At 46.1% G+C, this 20965-nt stretch overlaps 1 protein-coding gene across 3 annotated transcripts in view; it reads left to right on the top strand.

Annotated features, from left to right (window-relative positions):
• Positions 1-20718, top strand: part of SNCB (synuclein beta) — a 39057-nt gene extending 18339 nt beyond the window's left edge. For all 3 annotated transcript variants that reach the window (XM_028718443.2, XM_028718444.2, XM_028718445.2), the window contains exons 3-6: positions 14715-14753; positions 15347-15465; positions 19111-19200; positions 19930-20718. In XM_028718443.2, the coding sequence (XP_028574276.1) occupies positions 14715-14753; positions 15347-15465; positions 19111-19200; positions 19930-19962 (281 nt within the window). In that variant the 3' untranslated portion in view covers positions 19963-20718. The remainder of the gene's footprint in view (positions 1-14714; positions 14754-15346; positions 15466-19110; positions 19201-19929) is intronic.
• Positions 20719-20965: the final 247 nt, after the last annotated feature.

The raw sequence follows: 20965 nt of genomic DNA, 5'->3' as shown, positions 1-20965 counted from the left end.
GGCACCCTCCAGAACTTGGCGCCCTGTGCCACTAGCCTCTATGGGTAAGACGCCACTGCCTCAGACTACAACTCCCATCAGCCTTAGATAGCATTTGTTACCTTGTGGTTAATGGGAGCTGTAGTCCAAAAGATCTTCCTGCTTCAGACTTTGCTGCCTGTATCACCCAGTCTTTCTTTGCCTCATTTTCTTTATCTCTCTGCTTATGTCTTTAAATACAAATATTAGGGGCTGTGGAATGGCATGCTTTTAAAAAAAGCACTCTTTTGCAACTACAAAATCAATTCTGCATCTGAAATAGATTATGCGGATTTTGACATGTGCATGCATAGGGTGGATTAAATCTAGCACTAAGTGGGGTGTGCATGCATGGAATGAGGTCTAGTTGTGCAACAAGACATGCCCCTGCCTGCTCCTAAACTTGTTCTTGGGGTTCCCCTAATCCTCCAGACCAGATTAAAGTGGTTCACAGTGACGGGGAATGGGAAGTCCCATTGCTTGAGCAGGCTTCATTGCATGCACATGATAACTTGATTGAATCCCACCCATAGTTGCATGCATGGATATAAAATTTCTATTTAGTATTTACAGGTCTTTCCTTCCCCTTTTAACAATAGAAGAAAGAACATATAGAAAAGACCTGGGGAAGAGGATAGGAGTTGTAAGGATGGGGAGATGTTTATTGGAGGTTAAAGGTTGGGGCTGACATGTTAAGTGAACAATGGATGCCCAAACCTCCTTCATTAGGAAGGGGCCGTGGCTCAGCGCTAGAGCATCTGCTTTGCATGCAGAAGGTCTTGAGTGGGATTCAATCTCATACCGCAAATACAGGATATGACATTATAGCTGATTGGGAGGTGTTGTACAAACAAACCCACATGAAAGAACCCCAGCAACAACTCCACAGCCTTTTTTGGTGAGAAGGAAAGTGACAGGAAAATGCACTGGAAGTGTGGGGGTAAGCCTTGCTTTGATGCAGTGTCATCACACCTCCTCACAAGCAAGCAAGAATGAATGCTCATTAAATAGCCACTGTCACTTCCCTGCAAACAAACCTGGATGAGTGCTCAACAAACAGGTTGTTTGGAAGTACCAAACGTTTTGGTGGTGCTAGGAGATCACTGAATTTGTGGGTGGTATGCAACAGTTACTCAGAGTGGAGCTACTGAAATGAATGGACCTAAATTCAGTCATGTTCATTAATTGTAATGGGTCTACTCTGAGTAAAACCCTTTGTCAGAAGACTGCCGTGTAGTTTATAACATAGAACACAAATATTCTTAGATAATATCTATACAGTGTAAAAATTCTATACAATATCAAAAGTGAAAGAGTTACCGTATTTTTCGCCCCATAGGACGCACCGGCCCATAGGACGCACCTAGTTTTTTGGGGGAGAAATAAAGAAAAAAAAATATTTCCCTCCCAGGTGCAGGGCTGGGGTGGGGGAAGCCCAAGCTTCCCCCGACCCCAGCCAACAGAAAAGGCTGCTATCCGCAAGCCGTGGGAGAGCTGTGCGAAGCCGGAAGCCTGGGGTGTGCTGAGCTCAGCGCGCCCCAAGCTTCTGGGTGCAGGGAAGCTCCCCGCTAGCCGTGGGAGAGCTGCACGACTTCCACGGCTAGCGGAGAGCTGCGCGAAGCCTGGAGAGCGAGGGGGGTCGGTGCGAAACCGACCCCTCTCGCTCTCCAGGCTTCAGCGAAAGCCTGCATTCACCCCATAGGACGCACACACACTTCCCCTTCATTTTTGGAGGGGAAAAATTGCGTCCTATAGGGCAAAAAATATGGTATATATAATAATAGTAATTAAAATATATAATAAAATACAGCAACACCATAAAAATAAGGGAAGAGACAATCGGCAGGAGGGTATCTAAATTACAAAAAAATAGTGCACAAATATGGAATCTTATCTCTATTGAAGAACTACATAGAGAGTACCCAAGCAGTCTGCCTCTCCTGCTGCTGTTATAAACTTGTGGATCTTGGGTTCACAGTAGCCAGCTGTAATAATTCAGTTCAGGGATGAGGAACTTGTGGCCCCCCAAATGTTGTTTGACTTCAACCCCCACTGACCCTAAGTATATCTCCTACAGTTTCCTCACCCCATGTTATCAAATGGTGGGGCAGCCTAATGGTTGCATGGTGACATGGAGAAAAACCTGAAATAAATAGAATCATAGAATTGTAGAGTTGGATCTGGTCCAACCCACTGCAATGAAGAAATCTCAGCTAGATCATACATGACAGATGGCCTTCCAACCTCTGCTTAAAAACCTCCAAGGAAGGAGAGTCCACCACATCTTGTAGGAGTCGGTTCCAGTGTTCAGCAGCTCATACCATCAGAAAGTTCTTCCTGATGTTTAGTCAGAATCTCCTTTCTTGTAACTTGTAGTCATTGGTTTGGGTTCTAGCCTATGGAGCCGGAGAAAACAAGCTTACTCCATTTTCCATGTGACAGCCCTTGATACATTTGAAGATGGCTATCATCTCTCCTCTCAGTTTCCTCTTTACCTGGCTAAACATACTCAATTCCCTCAACTGTTCCTCATAAGGCATGGTTTCCAGATCCTTGATCATCTTAGTCAGCCTCTTCCGCATACATTCCGGCTTGTCAATATCCTCCTTAAATTGTTATGCCCAGAACTGGACACAGTACTCCAAGTGCGGTCTGACCAAGGCAGAGTAGAGCAGGACTATTATTTCCCTTGACCAGGATACTATACTTCTGCTGATGTAGCCTAGAAGAGCACCAGCTTTTTTTGCTGCTGCATCACACTGTTGACTCATGTTAAGTTTGTAGTCTACTGAGACACCTAGATCCTTTTCACATGTACTACTGGCAATCCAAGAGAGAGAAAATATTTGAGGCAGATGGAACTCTCTCTCCCTTTTCTGCTAAGATGTGCTGTTGTAGCCACAGCTGCACTGAAGAAAAGAGGCAGGGCCCCAAGGTGGCAGAAGAAGGCTACAGGTATAGAGAGGAAGAATAAGAGCTACTGCCATTGCTGCATACATGTAATGATGTGCACAGATCTCCGTGGAAAAAATGGTTGTGTGGGAAGGAATAAAATAGGGAAGGTCTGGGTCCAACTTTGCAACATTTATTACACTAATCTAAGGGTATTTTGCACATTACCAACTATTTTGTGCTAATGATTACCTTTTAAAGCCCAAAATGGTCTAGGATACCTTAGGCATCACCTCCCATCTCATTCCTTTTCTCCTTCCCATGCCCCACATGTCCCCAATCAGATCTGGGGGCTGAGGAGAGCCCCCGGGTCTGCATGCAGAGGGAAGGGAGAAGAGGTCATTCCATCAGGAAAGCTGAAACGCTTTGCACAGACAGAGCAATCTCCATAGCGCTACATTGAATTCCACCCTTAGCCTGGGTCCTCACAGGAGTAATTAATGTGGCAATCTCATGTTCACCTACCTGAGAGTAAGTCCTGTACAGTATAATGCACTAGTACTTATTTCCAGTAAGTACCAGTGAGTTTTTTTTCCAGGGTGTTTGGTATGTTTAGCCTGGTGAAGAGGTGATAAATGTTTAATTTTTAGCCTGGAGAAGAGGTAATGTGATAGTCACCTTGAAATATTTGATGAGCAATGGGTTCAAATGACAAGAAAAAAGATTAGGAAGAAGGCAGTGGACTTTCCTTTGTTAGAGGTTTTTAAGCAGAGGCTGGGTACCAAGAGTGTTTCTTGGGAGGGGGTTGGACTAGATGAGTTTTGAGGTCTTGTCCAATTTTCTGCATAGGATCAGGCTGTCCATTATTCTGTTTTTTATATCAGGCTGTGATTTCTGTGGCTTATGTAGCCAAATTGTCACCTCCCACATGCAAAAGGGTCGTATCAGTCCGTTGGGAGAACCTTAAGATTTGGAGAAGTAAAAAAAACCACCAAACCCTTTATAGCACCTAAGCACACTCAGTGGCCACAGAATGCTGACTAACTGGGGGAACAGAATGGAGCAGCATGGGGAAGGACTTAACTAATGGAAGAGTGAACAAGAGCAGTCCATGCTGCAACATTTTGTTGCAGGTTCTACTCATTTCCTTCTATTATCACTGTCTCAAATGCACAGAATTCTATTTGGCTAAAGAATCTGGTTGACAGGAGAATCTAGCCTTGTTCCACGGTAGAAAACCCAACCAGTCCACAAGACAGTTATTAATTATCTTCATTATTGCTGCATGCAAGCAGAGTAACAGAACAGAGTGGTAAAACACCATTTTACAAGCTTTTGATATTGAAGGTTGTCTGAAGAAAATGTTGGTTAGCAGGCTTAAGGTTTAACTAGTGCAACTATTTGGGATAGGGCTGCAGCTCAGGGGCAGAGCATCCAACTTGCATGGTCACTCTCTGACATCTCCAAGCAAGGCTGGGGATGTCTCCTGCTCGAAACTCTGGAGATCAGCTACCAGGCAGTGTTAAGACAGTCCTGACCAGGATGGGCCATTGGGTCTGACTCAGCATAAGGCAGCTTCTCATAATCCTAACCAACCCATGTAAAGCGTTCTTGACTGGTGGGAGGCTAATTCTCACAAGCAGGGAATGTCAGAGGGAAATGAGGGGCAGATGCCATGTACTGCAGGGTGTTTAATAGGGAGAGCTTCTGCTTTCCAGGCAGTCTCCCGTTCCCTAGGTATGCCCTGCATTCATTGTTCCTAGAGGGATGACCTTGCATCTGGCTGCAGCAACATGTTTCTTGGAACAGGCCCAGCATAGCAAGCAATTCAGAGAGCTGGAAGCGCCCGGTCCTTCCCATTAATTACCACTCTAGCCATTTTGTTTCTTGGGCATGCTTTATTGGCAGGGATTTTAAGACCTTTCTCCAGATTGCTGATTAAAAAAGCATATTGAAGACCGCTGGGCCTGCAGGCGATCCCTCTGGGATCTTCATGCAGACATCTCTGGTTTCGGCGCACTTAATCATTGGATTGTGCACTTTATCGATATGGCATGGTGCTACTTTCTTAATTGGAATGTCCTAAGGAAGCAAGTCCAAGTCCCTTGAAGCTGTTTTTTTGTAATGACTCGGTTACCCTTATGAACCAGTGCTTGTAAATAATAAAAAGAATGATCCCAGAAGATGCTGGGCAGCAACACTGACCATGTGGTCTGGGAAGTGGAAGAAGGGAGGGAGGAAGTGCTTGGAGGCCAGTTGGCTTCTCCAGTTGTGCCAGGAGGGCACAGTAGAAAAAGGCAGGAGTGGCATCTGCAGGGAATTCCCAAGTTACTCCCTTTCCACCCCCTGCTAGATCATAGAATCATAGAGTTGGAATAGACCACAAGGGCCATCGAGTCCAACCCCCTGCCAAGCAGGAAACACCATCAGAGCACTCCTGACATATGGTTGTCAAGCCTCTGCTTAAAGACCTCCAAAGAAGGAGACTCCACCACACTCCTTGGCAGCAAATTCCACTGTCGAACAGCTCTTACTGTCAGGAAGTTCTTCCTAATGTTTAGGTGGAATCTTCTTTCTTGTAGTTTGGATCCATTGCTCCGTGTCCGCTTCTCTGGAGCAGCAGAAAACAACCTTTCTCCCTCCTCTATATGACATCCTTTTATATATTTGAACATGGCTATCATATCACCCCTTAACCTCCTCTTCTCCGGGCTAAACATGCCCAGCTCCCTTAGCCATTCCTCATAAGGCATCGTTTCCAGGCCTTTGACCATTTTGGTTGCCCCCCTTTTCCATTTTTTGTACACATCCTTTTTTAATCTTAACTCAGTTAAAAGTTCTTTAGATAGCCACCCTGGCTTCTTTAGGCACCTTCCATGTTTCCGTCTCATTGGTATTGCCTGAAGTTATGCTTTTACTATCTCCCTCTTAACAAACTCCCAGCCATCATGAACTCCCATCTCATGTAGATGTGCTACAGAAATCAGAGCAAGAGCACAAAGGAGAAGCAGCAAGCCACCACTTCAGTCCCGGGCCCTAAGTAGGGGCAGAATCCACTGTGAAACTAATGAATCTTAAGCTATTACCAGAGGGCCCCCAGAAGTGAATTTAGTACACATTGCTTAAAATTTTTGGGTCTAGTAATCCCAATTTGAGTCACACAACTCAAATTTATTTATTTATTTTTGGCTGTGTATAGTTCAACAATCCCATAGTTTGAGAGTCAGTAGCACAGATGTTGTAAAGGTGTGCTGATCTATCATGGAACAACTCAATTGAAGAAGGTAACACTGGTTACCCAGACATTGTTGCTAGTTGCAAAGGGGCCCCCATAAGAGTTCAAGCTTCAGGGCCACAAAAATGTAGGTCCGCCACTGTCCCTAAGTGTGAGGAATGGATTTCTAATTTTTAGGGTTCTATCCCGTGTTCATCATATTCTGATAATGGACATGACTAACTTAGGTCTATTAATTCCAGTGGGTTTCCTCTGCGGAGAGCTTAGTTGGATACAACCCTTAGTCTGCAAAGTGCTTCACTGTCTTTCCCCTACAGACTTTGGAAACTGGCGAGTGTTTCAGTTGAACTGGGAGATCATGTCTCCCAGAGGGAGGCTGCACTGTTAGGTCTTGCCTGCATGCTGCATTGGAATTGCCCCCCAAGGGTCTCATCTCACAGCTATGTGGATGCAGAGGTGCTCAGTGGCAGTGGTCATGCTTTGAAAGTGAAGACCCAAGATTCAGTCTTTTGACGTGCATCAAAAGCCTGTTATCAGTTGAGTAGATGGTGTTGGGTTAGAAGATCCAATGTTCTGCATCAATATAGGCTGCTTTGTATGTTCATAAGCCGCCTGCCTGAAGGCTTTTGTGAAACACTGTCATTCTTCACTGCCCTTGTCTCTTGTCTCAATGTTCTGGTGGTAGTGAGGTAGGTCATTAATATCTCCATTTTACAGTGTGAATGGTGACACAGTCTCTCACCCAAGGCTTGGCGTGCTTTGAGAGAAAATCCTATGCAAAGGGACCCCCAGATTTTGCAGTAAGAAGAGTAGAATTCTGCAACCTGTATAACTCACGCAGATTAGCAGTTTCCCCCCTCCCTTAATTATGCACAATTTATTCAGCTGCTCTGCCCACCATGGGGAGTAGTAAGGAGCTATGTAGGGCACTGAAGCCTCACACCCTGAACGCTGGGCTTTTTATACAGTAACAACTCTGACTTCTGAGAATTACCCATACAAGTTCAAGCCTATCTTTACAACCATAAGGTCTAGAAACATGCTTACTTATTTAAAAGAAAGTCGGGAGAGAAAACAGAGATTCTTAGGATGCTGAATTTTGCTATCAATACCTCATTCTGCAGATTATTAGCCATCCAGTAAGTGCATGGTTGATGAGGGATTTTTAGGTATTTTATGGGCATGCCTGGAGCCCAAAATACTTGATGTTAAGTGTGTATTTGCTCCTCACTTTTGCTAATGGGAGATCCCCCCACCATCAAATGCCATCTTTAGGGAGATGAGGGAGGAGGTCCTCAGAACTGCAGCAGGAGCAGAAAAGAGCTATATTTGCCCTTCACCCTACTCTGATCACATTTTCTCCCTGCCCCACAATCTGATACCACTTCCACATTTTAAAAAACCTGCATGTTAAATGCAAAGGAAGATTTAATTTCAGCTCCAATTTAGCCATCAGTTTCTCCTGACCCACTCTTCCCAGGATCAAGGAGAACTGGACAAGAGGGGCTAGAATGCTGTGCTGGTGTTGATGCCTGATCCCTGCTGTTCTGAACTGTGCAACTCCCTTCAGGCAGGTTTGCCATAGGGAAAAAAAATACTTGCTGAAATTGGTGAAGCTTTGGAGGTGTAAATTTGACCTCAAGGGACAGATGCCCACAAAGTATCCATTTTGGAATGGAGGTTGTTTACAAGAGCTCAGGTCACCTCAATTGCTAGGCAGGCAGGGTGTGAAAACTTTGGCTGTGGCCTAACCTCTTTCTTGGCCGTCAGCATGATAATGCTCTTTGCCAAGGAGGGATTTAGCATCTGCAGGACAATTGCTGGAAAGCTTCCAAGGGAGTAAAACAGCCCTTGTGCCAATTATACTGCTGGAAGGAGGTATTGGTAGTGGACGGGAGCCTCCGGCATGCTGGAGCCCTCCCTCCCCAACTGCCCAGGACTGTCTGGGATACTTTAGGTGCTATGCACACCTGACCCCAGCATGTCCCCATTGGACCCGTTAAGGGAGATCAGATCATAGCAGATTACGCTGCCTAAGAGATGACTTACTGTGACTGCTCTGACAGCGGCCTCCAGCCGTCACATACCACACTCTCTGATGCTGTGCACCCCTCTCCCATGGCTGATTATGGGATTCCCTGCTGGGAGGGCTGGGTGCTGTGGTGTTAGCTGCATTTCCAGGACCTGGAAGGCTATATTTGCCTGCACATATGGGCTTGCAAGGGCAAGGCGCACATCTTTATTTTGAACAAAGCCCCCAGGCATGAGCAGGGAAGCTTGCAGAGGAGGAGATGCAGTGGCCTCATATGTTTAAGCATGGATTCTGCTAGCACATGCTCCAGAGAGGCAGAGGAACCTCAGGGAGAAATGCTGGATGCAGCAGTGCTTGGAAAGGATTGCTGGCCAGACAAATATGGCCAATGAAAGCACTGCTGGAGGAAGGGGGGCATGATTAATGCCACCCTTCCCTGGAAGAAGGCAATGTGAAAAGCACAGTGTGTCGACCAAAGTCGTTTTTGCTGCCTGGTGGTTCAGCATTTTAAAAGGTTTTATTGCACCACTCAGGCACCTGTTCCTGCCTTCATCCAGCTCCCCACTTGCCCATTTTGTTGCCTGAAGCAGATAGCTTCACCTGGTGCATGACAGGGCTGGCTCAGGGGGAGCAGAGTTAAGGGCTAGCAAGGTAAGTTGATCCCACCTGCTGCTGCTTCAGGATGCTCCACAAGGGGGTGGTGTAACCAGGAGCACTAAAACAATGTTGGGTAGAGTTGTAGAGTTGGGAGAGCTTCTGTCTGCCCCTGCCTGAAGGTTTTTGGAGAATCCATGAAAAGCAGTGGAGTTGGAGTGGGGGAATATAAGCTCCATGGAGATGCAGTGATATACTTTGGGGGCTCAGCTTTCTTTTAGTACAAGGCCTCAGCCTTGGCATATGTGAAACTTTAATAAAGCGGAGTGCCTTTGAATGTGTACAGATTGAATTCACTTGACTGCTTTTCTATTTTATTTTTATCTTGCCTTCTGTTATAGAACTCAACAGTTTGCCTCCATAAATCTAGGTTTTGGAGCAGGCAGAGCTTTCCAGACGTGGCTCAAGCCGCAACACACCTCCTGCTACGGTTTCTGTAAATTATCATAGCACGTTCATTGCATATTCAGGCAAGCCTTGAAAGTTACACTTAAAATGGCCTCCTGCATGAGTCACTGCAGATTCAGGTAGATGTTGATGTGATAGTTGTATTCCAAGAGCAGTTTCGCTTCACAGAGGAAGGCTCATCTACAAATACCACTGTACCCCATACACAAGGCCTGTTGGATGCCCCGCACAGGACTTAATGGTGAAACCTGCCTGTGTCAAATGGCACTGCAAGTCACATTGTTTCATAGGCATGCATCTTTGCATAAGCTCACCCTCATGACTGTACCGTGCATGCAAGCTGCTAATTCACAGCACAGCCAGAAGATAGACGTGGAGTCCTTAGGATTTTGGCAAGCTCAGCCACTCACCTCACATGTAGATTGTTTCTTTAAAAAACATTTTATTAATTTAGCATAGTTATTACAAAATCAAAACAAAATATTACAATTACATAACATATGTACAAAGTTCTCAATAATGTTATTAATAAAAAAGAAAAATATAGAAGAAAGATAAAAGGAAAGAAAGAAGGAATAAATCTATAAAAAGGAAAAGAAAATTAGAAAAAGAAAAAAGAAGAAAATAGGAAGTTTCTTCCAAGTTTATTCTACATCTATTTCAATAAGTAAATAATAATAAAATTTCATTGATTGTCTTCCACCGCTTACACTGCACTTCCTATAAACATTTTAAACAAAGTTACAGTATATCTGTTATTCCGTATTTTTTTCTCCCATAGAATCCCACATAGATGATCAATTCAATAAATTATCTAGATCTCTCACATCTACTCTAAACACAACCAAAACCTTGTATTTGATCCTTGTCTACATAAATTATCGTTTAAACATTTCCATTGTTTCTGTATTATACTTTTCGGGTTTTGTCTTATTAAATCAGTTAACTTTGCTAATTCCAAATATTCGCATAGTTTGTTCAATCATTCCTCTTTGGTTGGAATGTGGGGGTGAAGATTTATTATTTATTAGCTTTTCTTTATCATCTCACAGCACAAAAACTGATGTAACTGTAGCTTTGATTTTGATAGCACCTCATGAATTGAAAACCTAGCAGAACCCTGTGATATTTGGCCTTTCATCTGGCCTTTGTTAAGATCTGATAGCTAGGAAGTTCAGGCTTATCTGTGTATATGTGATAAAGCAGGTTCCATTTTGCTCTTTTGGGTACTTGGAATGTAAGAGGTGGCTCGCAACAATGAAGCGCTGAGCTAGTACAGTATAGTTGTTTCTACCTGTGGAATACCCCGCCACAAGAAGTCAGTGGAAGATCATCACCCCTCGCAAAAGATTTACACTGCAGAAAGTTATAGGGTATTCTCTTTCACATTCTCCTCAGCGTCAAGCTGCAATTTACAGCTAAAGGCTTATCCAAAAAAAAAAAAAAGCAGAATTGCTGCTTTTCTGTTAGTGCTATACTTATTGCTAGCATTGGCAAGACACTATTCTGCCTTGAGGTAGGATACACAATCTTCCAGTAATAAACTTCCATTTTTAAAAAGGCAGTGGAATCTTGTTGGGTTTGACGATGTTATTTTTTAAAAAATTTAATGGGTGCATGCAGACCCCACACACTTCATTGGTAGAGACTCTGCCTCCAAGGAAGAATTTAAAATCCCATCCAGGCACTGACCAGACTAAGAACAGCTTGGTGTTTCAGCAGGTGGCTGCATCATGCACCCTCAGTTGATTCCTTAGGGTTTAAAAAAGATGTGGGGAGAAAGGGGGAGTTGCATCAATCATTCCTAGTGATGTCACAGGCATTAGCCAATGAATGCCTGTGATATTCATGCACCTACATAGCACCCACATCATTCACAACCATCATTGCTGCTTGTCTACCAGTCGGGCTATTTTCTCAGTGACAAAATGTTGCCGCTTGTAGGTTGGAACTGGGCAATATACATTCAACACTAGTTCTGCCTTGAAGAAAGACACACCTGGGTTCCCTGCAACAATTGTGTAACATTTGTGCATTTATTGTGTACAGGCACACTAAAAAAAATGTCCAGAAGGGTAGCAATTTCAGTCATGAAGTCCTGGGAATAAGCCAGATTTCACCACTAGGGGGCCTTTTGCATTATGTCAGATGAGTTTAAGGCCAATAAATTTGGTACACAGGGTTCCTTCTGTCAAGGGATAAGCAGCTCCACCTTTCAGTATTCGTTGCAGACCTCATAATGAGTATGACTCTTGCCAACAACTCCTGCTTTATTCTGCCTGTCACATTTCCCTGCTATTGGCATCTTGCATGGTAATGATAGGCAGCTGCCACCACCCATGTTTTTTGAGATAACCAGCCTCATTTTATTTGGATCTTGTCTTGGTGCCTCTGAGTCAGCTGTGATGTCAGATCTGTGCACTTGGCATGGACAGTTCAACTTAAAACCCAGTCTCCCCAGTTGTAGCTTCTTGCCTAGAACCTTGTGAGCGATGCAACATTTCGGGAGCTGATCGGCTGCCTGCCTTGTGTTTTGTTAATGAGGTTTATCTTCTTTTATTAACACCGCACCATGTGTGTGCAGTGTCAGGGTGTGCTAGACAGCTTTTTATAGCTCAGCAAGTTTAGAATTGGGGACTTTTCCCTCCCCACAGCTGCTGCCTACTGTTCTCTCACATCGCTCTACAGTATTTCACAGCCCCCTGCCTCCCTTCTGAGACACTGTCTCTTGGCTAGCTCTCAAGTTTGTCTGACTAGAGGACCAAGCCCTAGGAACATCAGTCTAAAGGATGGGGGACCTGTAGCCCCCCAGATGTTTATGACCTCCAGTTCCCATCAGCCCCAGCCAGCAAGACCAAAGGTCAAGTATCATTGGAGTGTACTTCAATGATGTATGGTGTGTGGCGGTGGAGTGTCATCTGGAGGCCCTAAGGAACAAATTGCTTGTTGTAACCATACATGTCCATTCAAACCCTGAGAGCTACTTGTGATTTGGAGTGGGGAAGGCTGGAAGGGAGTGCTTAACCTGGACACCACTTGCCTTGAAATATTCCCAACCCTTTACTTTGGGGTTTAGAAATGTTTAGAAATGGGTTGGGAGCTGGAAGCAGAAAAGCAAGTGCTGGGGGAAGAGTTCAAGTCACACGTTCCACACAATGGCTACCCCTAGCCATGATGTCTGCATTGCTTCCAGTCTTGGAGGCAGTATGTCTCTGATTGCTAGCTGCTGGTTATCACCAGTAAAAGTCATGTCTTGCTTGTAGGCATCTAGTTGGCCACCGCAGGGCTGCTCTTATATTAAGTCTCAGTCAATGGATTCAGGATTGCAGCCTGACTTTGTGGTCATAGGTGGTGCAGTAGTTAAGAGTGTTGGACTGAAAGATCCAGATTTCAATCACTGCTAGAGCCATGAAGCTCATTCCGTGACTGGGACTGCCTTGCTCCTTCCTTCTTGCATAGATGCAGGGTGGGGGCCCTGGTGGTCAGTAGGGCTTGCTGGTGGAGAGTAGCTGAGAGGCAAGCCGGCAGCTAGACAAGCCATGCCATTTTTCTGCCTTGCAGTGAGGCCTGATAAGGAACAGCTGGGAGAGACAGAGGTGTGGACAGCGAGGGTTCAGAGTTATTATTGTTGTTTATTGAATTTGTATACTGCCCTTCATCCATAGATCTCAGGGCGGTTCCTTATAACTGAGGAGGAAGGTAAGGGGCGTGAGGGTCCAGCCAAGCCCAGCAGGAAGAAGGTGCTAGAGAGGAACTAGAGAAGGAGCAGGCCACAGGGAGAGGCCTCAGATGACACCTAATCAGTGCCCCAGCAGGGAACTGCTGGATTGTATTCAGTGGGGAATCGGAATGTGGTGGCACACCTTGCTCCTAATAAATACGTGAATGAAACAATCCAGTGGTTGTGTCTATTTTGTGTGAAGGAAGAGAAGGACCAAGGGCATAGACACATGGGCTTTTGATGTACCCTTGCACATAGAAACCCAACAGTGATGTTGGGCCAGTCGTTATTTCTCAGCCTTACCTACCTCACATGATTACCTTTCCAAACTATAAGGCCATGACAATAAGGGCATAATTGCACAGATACGATTTGATCACTCTTTCCTTTCTCTTCATTACATACCCCACAAAAGGCTGTGTTTCCTGCCACCATGTTGTGAACCAGCCCAAGAGCAGGAGAGGCAGTATAGAATTATTTTAAATATGGGCATTCATTTCTTTCTGGTTTTTTCCTACATTCTATTACTACATTCTATTGCCATAACCTTTCTTCTTTGTGGCATGGAGTCATTTGGGTGACTGTCTGGTCTCAGTCTGGTTGGCTTATCGAGTTCTGGGAGATGGGGAGGTGGCTGTCTCTCTAAGAGGGCCAAAAGCAGGTGTGTAGTCTCAAAGAGGTGGGGAATAAGTTTCAGAACAATGAACAAGGATCAGAGGGATCCAAATCAAGCGAGCTCCTCTCCTTTTGAGAGTTGTGTTCCTCTATCCTTCAAAAAGAATTTCAGTATGTGGAACATATTGTGTCCTTATATGGCAAGTTGTATCAGCCTCATTTCCCCCTCCTCAAATATTAAAGACCCAGGATCTTTGCTTTTGGTCAGCTGAAGTACTAGTGGGGCCTTCCTTTGAGTGAGCACTTAGGTCAGGAGCAGGTAGCCTGTGGTCCTCTAGATGTTGCTGGACTACAACTTCCATCAACCCCAGCCAGCATAGCCAATGGCCAGGCATGATGGGAGTTGTAGTCCCAACATATGGAGAGCACTATGGGCTACTCCTACCCTAACATAACACTGTAATACCACCAGAAAAAAAGAACAATGGGGGGGGAAGGTCAGTATGGAGTCGTAATTCACATAAAATGTGTGTGAGTAATATGTGCACAAAGAGCTGGCTCTTCAGGATTTTTCTCAGGTATTTTGACTCTGCAAACAAGCCTGCTGAGGTAAAACATACAGGGATGGAGAAACTGTGGCTCTCTAGATGTTATTGCACCCCACTGCCATGAACCCCAGCCAGTTGCTTATGGATGATGGGAGTTGAAGACCCAAATATGAAGGCCGCATTCCTGGCAGAGAACCTGAAGATTGGTCAGAAGCAGATGTTTCTGAGACATAGGCACAAAGTCTGAAATGCTGCCCGCTTCCTAAAGAGTTGATCTCCTAAATTTCCTCCCATGTTCTGAAGAAGGCAACTTGAATAGGATTGACCATATCCAATATATGGATGAAAGATTAACTATATTTGGAAGTGTTCCTTCTCACAAATTTTTATTCTGCAGGAAGATTATTTCTCTGAGAAGAGTCTGTGGCTGGGATGCCGAGGAAATGTGGGCTGGGTCTGAAGGGCATTGGCTAAGCTTTATTTGCTTCTCCTTATCTTGTGTGGCTATTTATTGCACTGCACATTTTCTCAGGTGACATTGCTCTTCTCACACATTTTTGAACTATGCATCCTTTCTCTTTCTCTTTTTAGGAAGCAAAACTCGGGAAGGTGTTGCAGGTGTGGCCTCAGGTACTGGCTGCTTGTGTTCTCCTTTCCCATGCTTTGTCTGGTCACTGAGTGGGCGGCTGTGCTAAAGCGATCACAGGCTAACAGGACAAGCGCTGTCATTAAAACCTCTTATGTAACTGGGCCCAGGACAAAGCCTTCCAGCTGCTTCTCACGCGTCTGCAGAGCCAGCTGTGGGGATTGGCTAAGATACCTGACCCCAGCTTTCCAGAGAAGCAGGCATACAAACCTGGAAGCCTTGGTGAACTTGAACTTGCAAAGTACTAGGGCAGGTAAAGGAATGAGCTTACGCACATTGGTGGAGAAGAAACTGTGATGCCGGGTGAGGGCCCAAAAGGGGGGGGGGGAGGATCCTATGGTCGAAGAAGGATTATTTCTTGGCCTTGTGAAACATGTACATAGATAGCAGAGGAGAGAGATACAGTTCATACGTCTGCTACAGCAGCCTTCACTCACCAGACCCCTGCTAGACTCCCTTCCAGATGATAAGATCCTTTGCCCCTCATTCAGGATGCAAAAGGCCACAAACTGTAAATCTAGAATAAGGAGCTAACTGCATGGCCTCAATATGTTGGTCGCTCTCTTCTGGCTTTCAGTTGCTGAGAAGACGAAGGAGCAGGCATCTCAGCTGGGTGGAGCTGTCTTCTCGGGGGCTGGCAATATCGCAGCTGCCACAGGCCTGGTCAAGAAGGAAGATTTCCCCACTGACCTGAAGGTGAGCATCCCACACTCTACAGGTGACCTTGAGAAAAAGCCCGTAGCCCGTGGCCATATAAAAGTCTCCCATAGAAAGGCAGGTGATCCTTGGAGCCTACTGAGACTATCAGTAGATACGATGGGCATTTGGGATTGGTGCAAGATCCCACAAAACAGAATCTTGGGTATGGTATGGAGTTTTGCTGTATCCTGCTCTTGACAGAAGATAAGCACAATTGGTTGAGCAGCAGAAGATGGAAAGGCAAAAAACTTGTGCGACGGTGACATGAACATGTCCAGGATGCCCATCGTCCTGGCACCTCTCAGACTGAGGGTACATAAGCAGTGTGGACAGATACAGGCATGCACGGGCAGAAGAACAAATGCCCTTGCATGAGAGTATGTGTACTGTGTGCTACATAACAACATGCAATGAATGCCCACATGGGCACAGTGTAAGTCTCCAGGCCAGTGACAACTGCACATTCCAGAGGGATGTTTGCATACATTTATGTCGGCATCTCACTTCCGTGTGCATCGATGTGCTTCATGTTGTGTGCGAACATGTACGTTTGTGCCGGCATGTGCTTCGAAGCCTGCCTACGTGCACGTTTGAGAATGAGTGTGTTTCTCACAGTAGGTGGGTGGGCGGGCAGCCTGCACTGAAACGGTCTGGCAGCTGCAGGGCTGGTCGATCTGAGGAAGGTCTCTCGAATCTTGCAGCCGAGCTGCCACAACGAGCTGAGCCGTTTGCTTCCAGCTTAGCTTAAAATAGCAACAGCTGAAGAAGAAATGAGGCCAGCGCAGCCAGGCAGGAGCAGGCACTCTGTTCTACTCAGCATGGGGGAAGGGAGCTGTGCAGCGTCCCCCCTTCTCCCCACTGAACAGCTCCTGTCCCTCGATGAGAAGCACTGTGCAAGGCCAATCACAGCTCAGCCCTTCCTCAAACGGAAGGTTGTAGATCAACCAGCCACTCTCGCAATTGAACTGGGGAAATAGAATAATCGAGCATATATTAAGGCTTCACCCAGACATCAAAACATGTGTAATACAGGCCACCTGACCTGCCATTTTTGGTCAGCCGGACTACATATCTGAAGTTAGGTTCTGGGCATGGAACTAAAATGGAAATTCTATACGTACCAGTGACAATTTCTGTTCTTCATAAGTGTGGGGATTGCCCCCCCTCCAGGGTCAAGAAGGCAATTCTTCAGTTTTAATGTTTAGCGGAGGAGGGACCCCTCCCCTCAACCCCCAGACACTTCAAACCAAGGCAACATTTCTAATGACAACTCTAAATTAGAACAAACAAGCCCACAGAGGCAGCAACAGATTGAATTTGGGCCTCTGAAGGGCAGACTACAGACTTAAGTAAAAATGAATTTATTGATAAAAATATGCAGTAATAACACACCATCTTTCCTCTTATGTGTGGGGTGAACCTCCAAATCATTCCATAGGGCAGGAATGGGGATCCTGTGGCACTCCAGAGGTTGTAGACTATAACTCCCTCTGTGCCTGATCATTGGCCGTGCTATATAGGGCTGATGGGAGTTGTAGTCCAAAAAACAGCTGGAGACTCAAGTTTGGGAAACCCTGAAGCTGTTAAATTAAGTTAGTTTGTGTTCATATATTTACTTTTTCTATTTACTTATGATTATTTCTAATTGCTTCTAAAGTGTTATTTGAATCGTTATACTTATTGAGCACTCAATACATTGTGAGCCACTTTTTGTGGGCACAATTTTGTGGGAAACCAGCATACAAATAAACAAGGATTCTGAATGAGAGCAGTAGCATCTCCTGGACCTACAGTGTCCCTTTTGTTGGAGTGTGAGGAAGTGAGATGTATTGTGACACCCGTGGCTGTGATAACCTCTGCAGCTGCTATGCATGGGATATCTCCCTCTAGCCCTGTGGGGAATGTATTGCTTGAGGCTCTGTTCTTTGCTCTGGGAATATTACAGCATGCTTGGGCGAGGCCGTGGCCAAATGTGGCTTTAATCCAAAGGAATTTCAAAGTGAGGGTGGATATTATCTCCCTTCACTGCAGTGGGGTAGGGGAGTGTTTTGACTCTTGTTGCCCTCTGGTCTTCCTTGGAGAAGACGACACTGATTGCCTGAGTGGTCTCCCACCCTGTCCCATTGGGGCAACACTTGTGGGGGGGGGGGGGGTCCCGCCAAGGCGTCCCTGTGCAGATCTGCCATGACCATATTTCCTGCAGCGAGGAGCTGTATGGCATTTTGTTTGAAAGCCTAGGAGGGAAGTGAGCATAGACAGCGGTACTGAATCTCTTCCTCTTATCTGGCACTCTATGGAAGTGGTCCAGACTTCAAACTCCCACTGACGTTAGTCATGCAGGAAAGAGGCAAAGTGTGCTGTAAGGGGACAAATTATCCCTGCCAATGCAGCCAAGCTACGAATCAGAACAAGACAAGCTATGAGAGGTCTCTCTGTTCCACTCTCCCAATGCTTGACTTGCCACTTCGTGGCGGCTGCTGCTTGGCTCTCATAAAATGCTGGAGTCTGCCTGTGATGAAGACAGGGAGTCACCTGGGGGTTGAAAAGAGAGGACCTTCCTCCTCCCCAAATGAAAAGTGGAGATGGTCTTCCCAGCCCCAGAGGGACCTATTCCTGTACTACCTGTCCTCCTACAGTAAAAGGTAAAGGTACCCCTGCCCGTACGGGCCAGTCTTGACAGACTCTGGGGTTGTGTGCCCATCTCACTTAAGAGGCCAGGGGCCAGCGCTGTCCGTAGACACTTCCGGGTCACGTGGCCAGTGTGACAAAGCTGCATCTGGCGAGCCAGAGCCGCACACGGAAACGTCGTTTACCTTCCCACTAGAAAGCGGTCCCTATTTATCTACTTGCACCCGGGGGTGCTTTCAAACTGCTAGGTTGGCAGGTGCTGGGACCGAGCAACGGGAGCGCACTCCGCCGTGGGGATTCGAACCGCCGACCTTTCGATCGGCAAGCCCTAGGCGCTGAGGCTTTTACCCACAGCGCCACCCGATTCTAATCCCCAAAGTTCGAGGAGAGAGGAGCCTATAAGAATGGGACTACTTTAATACAGAACATGATGGCAGTTATTCCTCCAGGGTGGTGAGTCTCGAAGGCAGCTGGCCAAACCTGCAAGAACAAGACCTGAGAATCCAGAGAGGTATTCCAAGAAATCTCCTAGGTACTTAATTGTTAGAAAAAAACATCTTGGGGGCTGCTGCCTATAAACCTGCCTGGGACTTTGCAGAAAATAATGCCTGCCTCCCTGCAGCTGTAAAAACACTTGCAACAGAGTCAGAATGAGTGTCAGAAAAGCTATTAGGGCCCTTTCACTGCAGAGGTGGACTCTGGCCCTTGACTCCTCCTCTTCAACTAATATACTAATTATATTAGTATTCAACTGATTAACTAGGGTTGTTAGGGGCCACTGGGCTTACTTACCTCTCCTTTCCATAGTGTCAGGAATGCTCAGTGCTACCAAGTACTTGCTCTTTTTTGTTCTTAATAAAAGCTTTCTAAAATATTACTGTAAAAGGTGCTCACATCTTACAGTACACCGCCCACAGCATCTGCAGCCTGCTGATTTTGGCTCTGCTGGGCTTTCAGAAGAGACACGTGGGAAGGAGACTGCCAGTGCTTAATAAGATGCTATTCCTTCCACAGCCTGAGGAGGTTGGTCAGGAAGCCGTGGAGGAGCCCCTGATAGAGCCACTGTTGGAACCTGAGGGTGAGAACTACGAAGAACCCCCGCAGGTGAGTGGAAAAATGAAGGCAACCTGATGAACAAATGGGGCGGGGGGAATGCTGGGAAATAAAGTATCTTGGCCTCCCACCAGCCCCCTGTGAAACAGACCTGCACACGTCCTAACAACTGATGGGTGTGATCTACATTAAGGATGCAGGATGGGTGTGATCTACATTAAGAGGTCACAGGCAAGCAGGTGATGAGGAAAGGGGAAATACTATAGTATACACACAACATTTTGCATGCAAAGTCTCAGGTTCAATCCTGGAATCTCTAGGTAGGGTGGGGAGAGATTCCTGCCTGCAACCCTGGAGAGACCTGAAAGCCAATGTAGACAATATTGAGCTTTGATGGACTACTGGTCTTGTGTACTGGGAGGCTTCATTGGGAATTTGAGGAAGCAAACTGGTTGTATGGTCATGCAGGAGAGAAGAGTAGCTGCATTCACAGAAGCTCTTACTGGTCTAATCTGTGCCGATAAATGTAACTGAACAGAATGGGGGGAAGGCTGTATGTTTGAGCTGGTTAGGGCCCAGCTTGAGGACAGCTATCACGTATGGTAGTTAATGCAACTGGCACAGCCAACCTAACAGGAGCTTAGCAAGGGCAATATAGGAGTAAGCCCAGGGCCTGTATCTCAGGTAAGCTTATCCATGTGGGGTCTACCTGGTCACCTCCAGTGCTGGGTTGTTCTGACTCACATCCTCGTTTCACTTCATGACATTTATTCTTTTCAGGAGGAATATCAGGAATACGAGCCGGAAGCATAATGGCTACCCCTGTTCCCGACACTTCCACCAGCAGCACAATAACAATAATGACCCTCCCCCTCCCATCCCTCCTCCACCTCTCCAAAGGAAGGCCTTGATGCAGATGGCGATGGAGAGGAGCCCCAACACCCCGTCCTGTCATGAGTTCTTCCTCCAGTTCTGCTCCAAGGGACCTCATCGGGATCTGTGTTTTATGTATCGTGGTCTTTAGCATTAAGAGAAGAATTCTGAAGGCAAACCCTGGCTGCAGCGGTTTGTGTGCGCGCACATTTGCGAGCCCAGCCTTACTGCCCTGTCTCCCTCCCAGCGCAGTAAGGCCAGGCTTCCTTGTGTCAGTAAGAAGCATGTTGTATCTTCTCCGTTTTTAAGCAGAGCATTCCATCACCTCGGCCAGGACCCTGCATTGGGCCTGCTGTACATTTGCTTGCACGTGAATCACGCCAACTCCGCTTCATTACCATTGGTGGAACTTTTTTTTATATCTCTGAATGGATTGTTTACGCCTTTGTGATCTGTCCCTTTCCTGAGCCCCCGCCCCTGGCCTTGTAACAGAGACTCCCTGATTTTGACGGTTCAGAAGTTGTGTCTGTGTGTCCCAAACAAAAGGAATACCCTCCCTCTCCTGCCCCCAGCGCTCTGTGTTGTGACTGTGGCATGGATATATACCTCCCACTGTCGCTGTGTGTGCAATCCTGGGGCAACTGCCAGTGACACAGCTGCCCCTGTGTCCATGAATAAAGCCAACTCTTGTCTGTACCTTCTTGTCTGCCTCCACATTGTTCACAAGTCAAGAGGAAAGCAGTTGCCTTGCTGTGTGCTGCAACCAGGGGTGGCTTTTATAGACCAGGTCTCCTGTAGCTACTCTGAAACAGTGCAATAAATATATCCTAGGACTAGGAAGAGGCATCACTTCTAGCACGGAAAAAGTAAAAACAGATTCAACACCAGTGGAGGCTCACGTATAGGTACCCAGATGCAAAGGACAACAAGGTTCCTTTTAATA

Source organism: Podarcis muralis, chromosome 2, assembly GCF_964188315.1.
Source record: "Podarcis muralis chromosome 2, rPodMur119.hap1.1, whole genome shotgun sequence".
Taxonomy (NCBI): Eukaryota; Metazoa; Chordata; class Lepidosauria; order Squamata; family Lacertidae; genus Podarcis; species Podarcis muralis.
The sequence above is the reverse complement of the archived record's forward strand: the minus strand, read 5'-3'. Positions and strand labels throughout refer to the sequence as shown.